Raw genomic sequence first — 14501 nt, forward strand, 5'->3', positions numbered from 1 at the left:
CCTTCCACGTGGACCCCGCCCCTAGTGGGCGTGACTGTCGAGCGCCCGAGGGCTCCTCCCCAGAGGGCGGAGCCGGGGGAGGGGTCTGTGAGAGGGTCTGGTCCAGCGGGCGGAGCCGAGCGCCTGGAGGCCGGCGGGGGAGGCGCCACATCCGGAGGTGCTGGGTACTGCATAAAGCCGCGGCCGCGGCAGTTTGCCTCCGACAGCAGATCTGGGCTATTCTCGGCTACAGGAGCAGCTGCTCCAATGCCCCAGAGCGGCCATGGGCGCCCCGCACTGGTGGGACCAGCTGCGGGCTGGTAGCTCGGAGGTGGACTGGTGCGAGGACAACTACACCATCGTGCCTGCCATCGCCGAGTTCTACAATACGGTGCGGGTCGCGGGAGAGGGGATGGCAGGAGGGCCGGCGGGAGGGGGCTGTCCCCATGCGCCGCAGCGCCTGGAAGCTGGACGTTCGCTGTGTGTATAGGAGCCATTCTCGTTCCAGGGCCAGAGTTGATCCACGCCCCCTCCTTTGAGCGCTCCTTCCAGTTCTTGGTCTGTACTCCTCTTCTGTCCCTAATCTCGACATCTGGAATCCTCCTCCTCCTCCTCCTCCTCCTTCTGTCATTTCCTTCTGATGGCTCTATTGTCTTGTTTGGTCTCCATACGTCCCGGAGCCTGGAGTCCTTGTCCGTCCATTCTCCCAGTTTGGGTCAGTTGGGGGCGGTGAATCCCCTGGGAAACTCCCTTCCTCCCCTAGGATCTCTGTGGCGTGACGCACTTGGGTCGCATTGTGCGTTTTTGCCCTGAATACCTGCTTTCGGAGCACTGGGAAAGGGGAAGTCCCCGGCAGGTCTTAGGGGCTGGACTCTCCCACCACGCTGATTTGTCCCGCCCCCAAGAATATGGCAATCATGGTCGATTTTATTTTTGTCCAGAATCAGGTTAATTACTACAAGTTCTTTTTTCTTCCCTTTAATATTCCTACTCTTGTGCCAGCTCCAAATTCATCTCCCTCAGGCCTGTGCTTTTTCCAGTTCTTAAGTCTAGGTGTCAAAGAGAAGTTTGGAAATGATAGCATGTGGATTTTCTGGACTTGCCTGGGTCCCTAGATAGGGGCAAACAGAAACTTCTCCAATGCAGAATCCCGGGATTTCAGTCGTTGTGGGAGTGAAAAGTTGTCTCTGGAAGAGGAAATGCCTCTGTTTTTCTCTGTCCCTGTGGCTCATGATTCTGGTACCAAATGTAGGACTTTGCTCGGTCATTTCTGTATCTTATCTTTTCACTGCCCGAACACAAAAAACAGGAACTGTGGATTTGAGTCATTGTGAATTTGAGGTTGTTATTTAGGATTTTTCCCCTTGGATTTGCCATAGAAAATGTCCTTGGCAGGAGTCAGGTGCTTATTGCCTGGACAATTCTCTAGTCCCTGTCTTTTTATTCCTAAGACCAGAAAAACAGGCTCTTGAGAGAGCTGTCATCCCCACATTGTGGTATGTCTAGGGTCACAATCCAGAAGTCTTGACTCTCCCTTCAGTACTGAAATTCATGGCAGCCTTCCACACCAGCACTCTTCTTCCTCCTTCTCCTCCTCCTCCTCCTCCTCTTCCTCTTCCTCCTCCTCCTCCATCTCCTCCATCTTCTCCATTTCCTCCATCTCCTCCATCTTCTCCTCCTCCTCCTCCATCTCCTTCATCTCCTCCTCCTCCACCACCAACTCTTCCTCCTTCCAGTCCTTTGGATTGAACCCAGGGTCACTCTACCACTGAGCAAAAAGTTCTTTTGAGACAAGGTCTGCCTAAGTTGTCCAGACTGGCCTGAAACTTGCAGTTGTCCTGTCTTAGCCTCCCAAGTAGCTGGGGTTACAGGCATGCATGGTACCCAGCCCCCTTCTATTTATATGACCAGGTGAGTTGCTCAAGGAAACTAGGCCCTCTGTTGTTCAGAGATACCCTGAAAAAATGCAGTTAGTGGAAGAAGCCACACTATCCCTATTATAAAACCGGGTGGAGCATGCTATCAGTTATATGCTCACAGAGGATGGGCTGGAGTAGGTCTGGACATTTTCAACAAGGAAAAACACCAGTAGTAACTGATGTCTCCAATTTTAAGTGAAAAATACTGGGAAATACTAAGGATTTCACCAGGATTAAGGAAGAAATGACAGATGGATAATAGGTTTTTACACATCCTGCATGGTAATTATCTGTGGAGTCTGAGGTCTTCAGAGAGTGTCAAGCCTGGTTATTTAGGCCAAAAAAAGTTAATGCATAAGTGTGCTGAGCCCACCTTGAACAACCCAGTCCAAGACTACTGGATGAGAGGACATCTTGTCTTTACTTTTAACCTACTCCTGTTAGAGCTGTTACCACATAGTGAGTGTCAAAAGCTTTTCTTTTTTTAAAATATTTTTTTTAGTTGTCAATGGACCTTTATTTTATTTATTGAAATATGGTGCTGAGAATCGAACCCAGTGCCTCACACATGCTAGGCAGGCACTCTGCCACTGAGCCACAACCCCAGCCCTTGAAGGCTTTTTTTAAAGAAATGAACCATTGATGTTCAAATACAGTGTATGTGGCTGATTAGGCCAGCAGATACATACGATAGACCTATTATTTATTTTATTTTATTTTTGGTACTGGGAAACTTAACCACTGAGACAAATCTCTAGCCCTTTTTATTTTTTATTTTGAGACAGGGTCTCATGAAGTTGCTTAGGGTCTTGCTAAGTTGCTGAGGCTGGCTTTGAACTTGCAATCCTCCTGCCTCAGCTTCCTGAGTCATTGAGATTGCAGGCAAGTACCACTACACCTGGAAACCTTATTTTTTAGAATATTTATAAACCACAAAATTTGCTCTGGCAATGTGGAGAATATTCTATTCTCAGAGAAGAAATTGATCACCTGACTATTGAATGTAGATTTGAAGAATTTAGCAAAATCTCTCTTCCTCTGTGCTCCCAGGGCTCTACTTATCTTCTGATGCTATCACAGGACACACCTGAGCTTATCTTACTCTTATATTGTGATAAACATTTTGTTTGATAAATAACTTGTTGATAAACATCTCCTTCAATTCTAATAATAAGAAAACAGGTCTAATTATTTATTTTATAAGAAACTAATCATTACCAATTTTGAGAAAAAGTTAAAGGAATTGATGTCAAATCAGGAGAAGACTGGGAAAGGGATTTAGAACCTTCTTAATGGGTCTTAAGGGAATCATGACACTCGTACAAGTTCAGTTATACTGGCTACTGTGAGTTATTTGCCATGTGTTGAAGCTCTGCTATGTACTCTATACTCACTCTAGGCAGTGGGTGCTACTTTTTATATGCACTTGATAGAGGAGGACATTAGGGCATACACAACTTATGTAGGTTGATGAAGCCAAGAAAATGGAAGAGGTGGAGTTAGAACTTGGTCATATGGACTATCTACCTAGAGAGATCTCTTAAAGTATAAATGCCACTGTAAGTACCTTTTGTCATACTATAGATATTTATTATTCAGTTATTCTTTAACTTAAAACTCCTGTACTGGGACCATCTTGTCCATAGATAAAACTCATGATGTGAAAAAAAAATTGTTTAAAATAGTTTTTGGTATTGTTGTTTATTATAAAAGTAATAACACAATACATGGTAAAAAAAAAAAAAAAAACTCGAGTACAGAGCTCTAAAGTAAAAAATTCCCTCTCTCCTGTATCTTTCCAGACATTTCTTAGGCATGTATTTGTGTGTTTATGTAAAATATGTATGTATAGTGCATTCTCAAACACTCAAAACTTTTTTTTTTTCAACCCAATCAAGATTACACTATCCAAAACCTTCTACATCTTGCTTATTGCACTAAATATGTCTTGGGGATGGTTGCATATCAACTCAGATAGAGATGCCTTCCTCTTACAATGTCCATATATTTTCCCATTTAATGGATTGGCCATAAGTCATTTAACCAGTCAACCCCATATCAATGAACATTTAGAGCAGTTTGTTTGTTTTATTGTTTTCATTTTGGTTTTTGAAGAGTCATGCAGTGAATATCCTCATATCTGCATCTGGATGCACTTTTAAAAGTCCTAATTTTAGTTGAGTTGCTGTGTGAAGGAGATTGTTCACTTTAAATACTGATTATTGTTGCTAAATGGCCCACTAAAGAGACTCCATTGATGTAACTTCCACAAACAGTGTTTGACTATTGCCTCAGATCTTTTCATTATCCTTTGTTTCAGCCAAGAACGAATATCTCTTCCAAGAACACATCATTTCCTTTCATAGCATTTTACTTATTCGCCTTTGAACTGTTTTTTTCCACATACAGATATTTTTTAATATTTATTTTTTAGTTGTAGGTGGACACAATATTTTTATTTCATTTTTATGTGCTGGGGATCGAACCCAGTGCCTCACATGTGCTAGGCGAGTGCTCTATCACTGAGCCATAGCCCAGCCCTCCACATTTGAGTTTCTTTTTATGTTTTAAGCTTTAAGGCCCCACTCACATAGATGAACCACTTTGGAGAAAGGTGGAGTCTGTCTTTTAACCACTGGACTTGGCCTTTGGAGACTCTTTTGGGCAGAAACTCAGGCAACAGAAGGAAATTACTGGTGCTGAAAAAGTCTCACAGCATATAGGCTCATGCATAAAATCAGCCCATGATCTCTTACCTATCTCTCCAGTCCCCCAAAATCTTCAACAAAGTATGTGCTTTCTTTACATGCCCAAGTCCATGACCCACCGTCTGTAGGGCAGAACCTGTCTGCCTGTCTGTTTATCTAAGCATTTAGATACTATTTAGCATTTAGATGGGTACACTAATATGGGCCTGTCACAGAGACCAGATCTGGAAAATGTCATCTGGGTAGTGAGGGCCATAACATAACAGTGGTGTGTGCAGTTTGTTGAGGGTGTTGTTAGCACTCTGCATGGGGTTAGCACTAGTGGGCTGGGGTAGAGGGTTTTTGCAAGAAGCCTTCTGAGTTGGGTGACCAAACTCATCCTGGGTTTTGTTTGAAACTTTCCTGATTTTCAAACTGAAAGTCCTATGCCCTGGGAACCCCTTTCAGTGTCAGGCAAACTAGGACAATTGGTCACGCCAGAAGCAGGAGTGGGATGGTAGAATGGAGAGTTAGTGATCGACACACAATCACCATGCACAATTTACTCAAGCAGGGAAAAAGTCCTTAGCTGTTTATGAAACTACTGTTCAGAAAGTTTCCACCCTGTGGTTTTGCTAGTATGTACCCTTTTTCTGGGAAAGTGCACATTTCGACGTCTCAGGATGAGATTGCAGTGTGTTCTTGAGATTATTTTGGAGCACATGTTATGTTGGAATTCATAAAATGAGGAATTTTTAAAGGAAATAATTAATACATTTTGAAGTTGTGCTTTTCCTTTAATTAAAAAAAAATCTGCAAGCATTAAACAAACCAGTTCCCCAAAGGATAATCCAGTAATAAGCTTTAAAAATGTGCTCTGACCGAAATATTCTACAGCTTCAGTGACCTGCAGAGTTTTGAAGGAAAGTTCATTTCTCAGTAGAGATGGAGCCACTGAGTCTCTTTTAACTATGACTCATTTACTTTTCTACATTTCTTTTAGCACTCCTTCCTCTTTTTGTTTTGAGGAGAATCTCTCTTGAATTTGGTCTTTTCCTTTACAAACATTGCTGTCTTCAAGAGGGACAGTAGCAGCCAGCAGGCCTTGGTAGATGGGCTTTGCAGAAGCATTGGTGTGATTTCAATATATTAGACTAGTGCTCTGAATGGAGCTATAATATGTGCATTTAAAAATGATGTTAAAGCTGGGCAAAGTAGTGCATGCCTGTAATCCCAGCGGCTCCAGCGCCTGAGGCAGGAGAATCACGAGTTCAAAGCCAGCCTCAGCAAAAATGAGGCACTAAGCAACTCAGTGAGACCCTGTCTCTAAATAAAATACAAAAGAGGGTTAGGGATGTGGCTCAGTGGTCAAGTGCCTCTGAGTTCAATCCCCAGTACCTACCTCCCCAAAATGATGTTAAAGTGCTGAGGACGATGGCGCATGCCTTTAATTCCAGTTTACTCAGGAGGCTAAGGCAGGAGGATTGCAAGTTCTAGGCCAGCCACAGCAACTTTGTGAGATCCTGTCTCAAAATAAAAAATAAAAAGTAACTCAGTGATAGAGTGACACTGGGTTCAATACCTAGTACCGGAGGAAAAAAGTTGTTGAAGTGTCTTATTATACTGCAGATATAGTAAATGACTTCATGCCTTCTTGAATACTATATACATATATTTAAAAGTGATTAATGTATGAATTGCTGGTGGTAATATAAATTGGTAGAGTCATTTGGGCGACAAGTTGGCAGTAGATATCTATCCTTACTTGAAACAAAGGAGATTGAAGCAATGAAGATATACTGGGGTTAAAGTCAAAATATATTTTCTAACATTGTAGGTGGGACTGCAAGTTGGTGCTCCTTCCTCTGGAAAATGGCTAAATAAACTGTAGCCATATGCAGGACTTGGAATAAGTGAGCTAAATCTGCATTTACTGGGGCTGGGGATGTGGCTCAAGCGGTAGCCCGCTCGCCTGGCATGCTTGCGGCCCGGGTTTGATCCTCAGCACCACATACAAACAAAGATGTTGTGTCCGCCGAAAACTAAAAAAAAAAATAAATAAATATTAAAAAGTTTCTCTCTCTCTCTCTTTAAAAAAAAAAATGTGCATTTACTAAGATGAAAGGTTTGCAAGGCATATTGTCGAATGAGAAAATAATGCTGCAGAATGATAATGTTAGAATAAGTGATATATATATATATATATATATATATATATATATATTCATTTAAATGCAAAAAAAATGACTTGAAGACTATGAATATAGAACATTGGTTACCTCTGGGGAGCAAAGTAGAAACAAGACTTCTGGTCTGTAACATATTTTTTTATTTTTATATTTTTTCTCAAAAGGAGAACTCATTCATGCATAGGAAGGGAGAAATTTTACCTATGGTATAATGATTCCAGTTTTCTTTTCCCTTTTTGTCTCTGCTCCCATATTTTTCTCTCTGTCCCCATCTTTTTCTCTTTGCCCCCATCTTTTTCTCTCTGTCCCCATCTTTTTCTCCCCTTGTCTCCTTTTCTTCCTTCTATTTCTATGTTTAGCAAAAGAAAGCCTTGCTTTAAATCATGTAATGGGTCATATGTGCAGATTGTATGATGCAATTTGCAATGTTAAGATATCCGTTGAAGGCTGGGGTTGTGGTTCAGTGGTAGAGCACTTGCCTAGCATGCATGAGGCACTGGGTTTGATCCCCAGCACCACATAAAAATAAATAAAAAATAAGCAAAATAAAGGTGTTTAAAAAATGACACCATGTTAAAAAAAAAAAAAGATATCAATTGAAAAGAGAAGGCTAGGAGTTCAGAATGTGGAAGGATGGGTTGAAGGTGGAAGTCAGGGTGATGCAATGGGAGGAGCCAGATGGCTGCCCCAGCTCTGGGTGATTGTCTCTCTGACCTTGGTCACTCTTGGAGCCTTTCTGGGCCTCAGTTGTATCCCCTTTTAAAGCAAGGGGTGGCTTTGAAGTCCCTTCATTTTAACCCACAAATATCTCTGCTCTTTTAAATGGTTCCATTGAAAATTAAAGATTATGATCGCCACAAAGAAAGCAAATGTACTGTGTATACAGTATGTCAACCTTTGCCCTGATTCTTCCTTCCTTCCTTATTGGCAAATTAAAACTGGCTTATTTCCAAGACTGAAAGTCTCAGTGTTGGGAATCCAACCTGGGGCCTTGTCTGTGCCAGGCAAATGCTGGACCACTGAGCTACACCCACCCCTCAGTCCTAGATTTTAACTATAGGCAGTAGCCCTGCCCCCATCCTGCCTTGACAAAGGATTTTGTATTTCTCTTGGATTGTTTTATTTCTCTTCTACTCTTCCTTTCCTTTCTAAATACTGTGTCACTCACAGAAGGTGTTGGCTTCTGAGTTCTGGGGTTTGCTGAAACATTTAACTTAGTTGTGCACCATTGTGATTCCCCACCCCCAGGAACACCCTCTACCTGCCTTGCCCCTACAGCTCAGGCTAGGAGCCCACCCTCATGGTTCTTTTGAGGTGTCCTCTAATGGCTTTCCTGTATCATCCAACATGGATGACTACTCCTTTCTTCTGAAAGCCTTTGAGCCTGGGCTTCCCAGACTTCATCTGCCCATCTCTGAAACCTTCTTTTTTCTTAAAATATTGTTCCATGAACCCTCCTACTCCATCCCCATCAATAATGCTCATTTTGACTCAGCTGTTGTCTTCACCCCCGTATGCACTTCTGTGGGCAGAGTCCCAGGCAAGGCCCTCCTCATTCTGCAATTAGATGAGCTTCAGTCACTGAGTATTCCTACCTCTGCTCACCTTCCAAGATGGCCTTAGTTTAAAAACAAAAACCAGAGTATAACAAGTGTTAGGCAAGGCTAGGTAGGCCCTCGTGTATTGCTGGTGGGAATGTAAAAAAAACAAAGCAAAACACAACAGAACCACGCACACAAAAACAAAACCCACCTGCTGGAGGAAATAGTTTTGTAATTCCGTAATCAATTGAACATAGAATTACTCAGTGCCTGGGTCTGTTCTTGCTGTTATCACAAAATATCTTAAACTGGGTAATTTATAGCAACAGAAATTTATTTCTCACAGTCCTGGAGGCTGGGAAGTCCAAGATCAGGATACTAAAGATTTGTTGTCTGGAAAGGGTTCTCTGCTTCATGGATGTGACTTCCTGCAGTCCTCATGTGGTGGAAGGGGTGGGCAACTCCTGGGCACCTCTTTTCTAAGAGTGCTAATCCTATTCCAGAGGCTCTGCTCTCATGACTTTGGCCTTAAAAACATCATGCTAAGTGAAAGAATCCAGACACAAAAGGTCACACAGTGTGTAATTCCATAAATCTGAAATATCTAGAATAAGTAAATCCACAGAACAAAAGCAGATTAGTGGTTGCCAGGGGTTCTGGGAGAGGGGAATGGAGAGTGGCAACACAGGATTTCTTTCTGGGTAATAAATGCATTTTAGAATTAGGTAGAGGTAATGGCTGATGATATGAATGTGCTAAGTTCCACTGAACTGTATACTTTAAAATGGTTAGTTTTATGGTATGTGAATTTTGCTTCAATTTTAAAAATTCTTGAAATAAAAGCTGGCTGTGAGTTCCTGAAAAAAAAAAAAACCCAAAACCAAAAAACAAAACAAAACAAAAAAACCAATAAATTAAAAATGAGAGATGAGGTTCTAGAGTTATGCTTTTCAATATGGCAGTCTGTGACCACATGTGGCCATTATCACAGGAAGCAAGGCTAGCCCAAACTGAGGGTTGCTGTATGTGCAAAGTGTACAATAGAGTTTGAATCCTTAGTAAGAACAAAAGAATGTAAAGATTCTCATCAATAATATTTATATTTATTTATAATATTTATATTTATTTATTTTATTTATTTTTAATTTAAAAATATATTTTTTTTGAGACAGTGTCTCCCTAAATTGCCAATGGTCTCAAACTTGAAATCCTCTCTCCTACCTCAACCACCAGAGTAGCTGGGATTGTTGACATGTGCTGCTAAGCCTGGCTGATGATATTTTAATACTGATTGCATATTCAAACTATATATTTGGAATATATTGTGTCCAATAAGACACACTATTAAATTAAAGAACTGAATGCTCAGTTTATCTTCCCCCCTCCCCCATTGCCAGGATTGAACCCAGGGCCTCATGCATACTAGGCAGGTACTCTGCCACTGAGCTACATCACCAGCCCCTACAATGATCTCATTTGAAAGTTGGAAAGAAAATTATAAATTTGATCTTTACTAAAAATATGTTTAAGAAGAGAAAGCTCAAAAAGGGTGACTAAGGAGAAACTTAGAGATCTGATATCTTGTGAGCCTGGGAAAAAGGGCTGGTCTCGTTGGCAGAAGATTGTTGGGAGCAGCTGGATGTGGTAGCACATGCCTGTCTGTAATCCCAGCTACTTGGAAGGCTAAGGCCGGAGGATTACAAGTTCAAAGCCAGCCTCAGCAATTTAGCGAAGCCCTAAGCAACTTAGTGAGAGCCTGTCTCAAAAAAAAAAAAAAAAAAAAAAAGGGCTGGGGATGTGGCTCAGAGGTTAAGTGACCCTAGGTTCAATCTCTGGTACAAAAAAAAAAAAAAAAAAAAAAAAAAAATCATTATTTAGTATAGACCTTATCTTTAAAAAGATAATTACAAGTAAGAATGCTTTGTAATTAGTCTGTGCACAAAAACATCTTTTTGTTTTGCAATTTTTTTTTCCTCCAGATCAGCAACGTCTTGTTTTTCATTTTACCGCCCATCTGCATGTGCTTGTTTCGTCAGTATGCCACATGCTTCAACAGTGGCATCTATTTAATATGGACTCTCCTAGTAGTAGTGGGTAAGTGGATCATGTGGGAACATGAACTGAAAGGGAGGAAATGGGATTCTGCACATTTCCTGTCCCCTTTGAACACAGTGTTTTATAAACCAAAGCCACTGTGACGTCTTAGTAAACTCTTTCACTTGCTTGGCAGCAAAAGTAAGAGTCAGGAGTCTCGAATGCAGGTTTGATAACAAGGCTGGCTGTCGTTATCTCCTGGCTGTGTTTGAGACTTCTTTGTGAATTAGCCATTCATGTTGTGCCAGTGCAATTCTCTGAAGAAAGTTGTGTGAAACAATTGAATTCTGGTGAGACTGTGGTTTCCAATGCACTTAAATTGAAAAACAAAAAACAAAAACAAAAAAACTAGACATTGTGTCCCTCATTGTTTTGTGAAATTCTTGTGCAATTTCCATTTCCTCTCCTAGGCAGGTTGGGAATTCTTAACAGTGAAACAATGTTGACTTTTATTTACTGCCTGTTCCCACAAAGGCTCTGTGGATGAAAACATTGTACTTAACTGTGCAATTATTACTGTTCTGATGTGCTGGTATTTGGGCTGTATTTGAAATCCTCTTGCTAGGCTTGAGTGAAGTCTGCATGTGTTGGTGGTATGAGTTTCTTAAGAGATCTGGTGATTCTGATAACAGTTAGGGAAGGGCTATCTTAGGCAGTGAATTGAATTTGTAGTCTGTTCTTCTGTGGTGACCTTTTTTTTTGTTGTTGTTATAATTTGCTATAGGAATTGGATCTGTCTATTTCCATGCAACCCTAAGTTTCCTGGGTCAGATGCTCGATGAGCTTGCAATCCTTTGGGTTCTGATGTGTGCTCTGGCCATGTGGTTCCCCCGAAGGTATCTGCCAAAGATCTTTAGGAATGACAGGTAAGCTTATGTTGAACACTTTTGCTCTTCGCATAGTGTGTGTGCACATCAAGAAAAATAGCTGATGATTGAGCTTAACCTAGTGCTAAAAATCATATATTTGTTTAATGTCCATTGATTTTTATGATCTGACAGTACAATTAAACTGACAGATAAAAGAAGACAAGTTCATAACACTTGGGAAAGAATTTATAAACTGGTAGAGACAAAAAGTCAAATATCTAATACTTGTCTGATACAAGCAACAGTGGAAAGACATTCAATGGGAGAGAAATTTTGGGATAGTAGCTCAAACACCTTTGATTTCCTGCTAGAACTTTTCTTTGAATGCAATCCAGCTCTAGCAGTGCTATACATATAAAGTAGAATCCATGCTGATGATCTGATTCTTGGAGCTATAGAGCTGGTTTTCAAATTGCATTTTTTTTGGGGGGGTTCTGGTCACACACATACACACACATACATACACACACACAGTCATGCATGCACACACACACACATATCTCCAAGCAGGAAACCCAAGAATATCAGGAAGGGGGATGCATTTTAATATCTATTGTATTAAGGCTTTATAATAATAAATAGTAAATATTTATTATTTAATAATAAATAGTAAATATATTTAAACACTTATTTTATACCATGCACTTTTCTAAGTACTGGGAGGTAGCAGTAAACAAAATGACAGGGTTTCTGCTTATAAAGAGCTTGTACTGAAGTTGGGAGTCTATAAATCAACAAATAATGTCATGTTAGAGCGTGAGAAAGGCTGTGTTGAAAAATCGAGGGTGGTAAGGATGTAGCAATGGCTTGGGGTGCTGACTTCGAGTCTGGTCAGAGAGAGCTCTGCTGAGAAGTTGTGTGAGGTTTGTTACCATCTGCAGGCAGAGGAGGGGCAGGCTAATAAAGATGAGAAATGTCCCCCAAACACATCACCCACATATTACTCTGCAGAACGTGGTGGTTTATTGAAATGCATGCAGTCTATGGATAAACAAAATATGGATTAATGAAGCAAGCAGGGAAGGTTATGCCAGGAGAACAAAATAATTCATTATAGTTTTTCTGGAACTCTGAAAAGGAGCAGGATCTATGCAGCGATTGAAGACTGAGGCTGTTCCAGTGGGCTGAGGTGGAGGAGTGTCTATGGAATACTAGCTGCAAAGAGCACATTCTAGAATTGTGTGTCAGATATACTAATTTTAGAATGAATGAGTTAAATTCTTCTTGAGTATGTTTTTCTATGTGCACAAACATGTCTGGGAGGATGAGGATGCCGTGCTCCTGCCATTGGCTATTCTTGAGCATTGTGGTAGAGAAGAGCTTCAACTTGCACTTTTATCTTTAATTTGAACTGGCTTGGATTTTTTTTTAAACAAGGAGCACATGTTAATTTTAACACTAAAATTTTCTTTTTAAATGAAGTAGGGAGAAAACACACTTTAAGTGGATTAGCTGTACAGCCTTTATCCTGGAAAGTAGGACTTGAATTACATAGTGTTATCTTTGAGTATCATCTAACAGATAGAAATACCCTCAAGAAGTTTACTTAACAAAAGAAAATGAGGAGGAGAGAAAGTCCTGGTCTTGAATTAAATGTGGTCTCTATCTTGCTGAGGCTTTCTAGTTAGCAGAGAAAGGATGCTTAAGTTTTTGGGTTTTTTTTTTTTTGATGTGTGTGTATGTGTGTGTATGTATGTGTGTGTGCTAAGAATAGAACGCATGCACATGCCTTGCACATGCTGAGCATCTATTTAACCACTGAGCTACAGCTCCTGCCCAGAAAGTATGCTTTAAAATGTTGATTTCAGCTATCTCCAGTTCCTTGATCTTCGGTTTCTTTGTTCAGCTTTAGGAGAAACCTGGTGAGGGCAGGGGAGTGGGTGTGAGCAGCAGGCAGGGTCAGGAGGTGTTTTCATAGGCAGGAACTTTGTGATTGCCTGAAAAGCAAACCATTTGCCTTTTGGCCCTTCTTACCCTCTCCCAAGGTGCCTTGCCAGTCACAGTGTCCTTTCTTGGAGCCTGGTGCATTCTGCAGTAGATTTAAGTGGTAGGCCAGTAAAAGAATTCATATTAAAAAAACACTTTTCCTTCAGAATTCACCTCAAGTCTAGGGACGCAAGTGAGGAACTGAATGCCGCAGTCTGGCTGGGCACAAAATAACCGAGCCGCCACAAAACCTTGTAGGTTCAAACAGCAACTCTTTATTCCCGAACTCTCACCGGCACTCTACACACACTTCCCGGGAACACACTCCCTTCACCGGGCTCCTTGCGCCAATTCTCCCCAAACTCCTGGGAGAACTCAATGGGAACTCCAAAGTAGCCCGAGGCAGCAGGATCCGTCCTAATCCCTGAGCCGCCCTAATCCCGGAGCAGGGTCACCTTTCAACCATTCCTTCTAGCAAAATGCCAGGCGTCATTCCGACTAAACTGTGCCTCTCAACAACTGAAGAAATGGAAATAAGGGTTTTATTTATTTGTTGCATTCTGGAGTCTTGGGTTGAGATTCCCAGTGACAGGTGTTGGGGATGTAGCTCAGTGGTAGATGCTTTCCTCAGGCCCAGTGTGAAGCCTTGGGTTCATTCCTCAGCAACACACAACATACACACCCACACCCCCCCCCAAAAAAAAAACCCAAGTGACAGCTTTAATTGCGTTAATTATATAAAAAAAGTTTCTTTTTGTTTCTTAGAGGTAGGAGTAGAGGCATGTTGTTATGAACAGGAAAAGAAAATGGGATAATGCATTGGTTATTAAAGCTTCCTAACTTTAATAATGAAAACATACTACGAGGCAGAGATGTCTGTGGCCATGTGGGATTTTTCTATCACTAGTACGATGTGGCATTTCTCTGGGGAAGAGGTAAAGATATGACTGCTCTGTCCTCATATGGGGAGGGTCCTTTTAAGATGCTGAGTACCACATATGTATGAGTCCATGGCTGGGTACCATTCAGATTTGAATGTCAGCCTTACTGCTTACAAACTATATATCTAGTCTTGACTCTGCTTTTTCATCTGTAATTGTAGGTAATAAATAGTACTTACCTCAGGGTTCTTTGAGATGATCCTGAAGAGCACTTTGTACAGTACTAAGTGACATGGCCAGTACTCAAATTAGCTCTTAATTCTGCCAGTGGTGAACAGAGAAGAGAGTTCGGTCTAGGATTTTTGAGATATGTGCACAAATGCCATGGAGAATTGCCATGGAGAATTTTTATGAGC

At 41.2% G+C, this 14501-nt stretch overlaps 1 protein-coding gene across 1 annotated transcript in view; it reads left to right on the top strand.

Moving 5' to 3' along the window:
* Positions 1-212: 212 nt before the first annotated feature.
* The window catches only part of Acer2 (alkaline ceramidase 2), a 39425-nt gene continuing 25136 nt past the window's right edge, over positions 213-14501 (top strand). The window contains exons 1-3 of the mRNA XM_026397577.2: positions 213-370; positions 10295-10409; positions 11134-11275. Of these exons, the coding sequence (XP_026253362.2) occupies positions 263-370; positions 10295-10409; positions 11134-11275 (365 nt within the window). The 5' untranslated portion in view covers positions 213-262. The remainder of the gene's footprint in view (positions 371-10294; positions 10410-11133; positions 11276-14501) is intronic.

This window comes from Urocitellus parryii, chromosome 4 (genome assembly GCF_045843805.1).
Source record: "Urocitellus parryii isolate mUroPar1 chromosome 4, mUroPar1.hap1, whole genome shotgun sequence".
Taxonomy (NCBI): domain Eukaryota; kingdom Metazoa; phylum Chordata; class Mammalia; order Rodentia; family Sciuridae; genus Urocitellus; species Urocitellus parryii.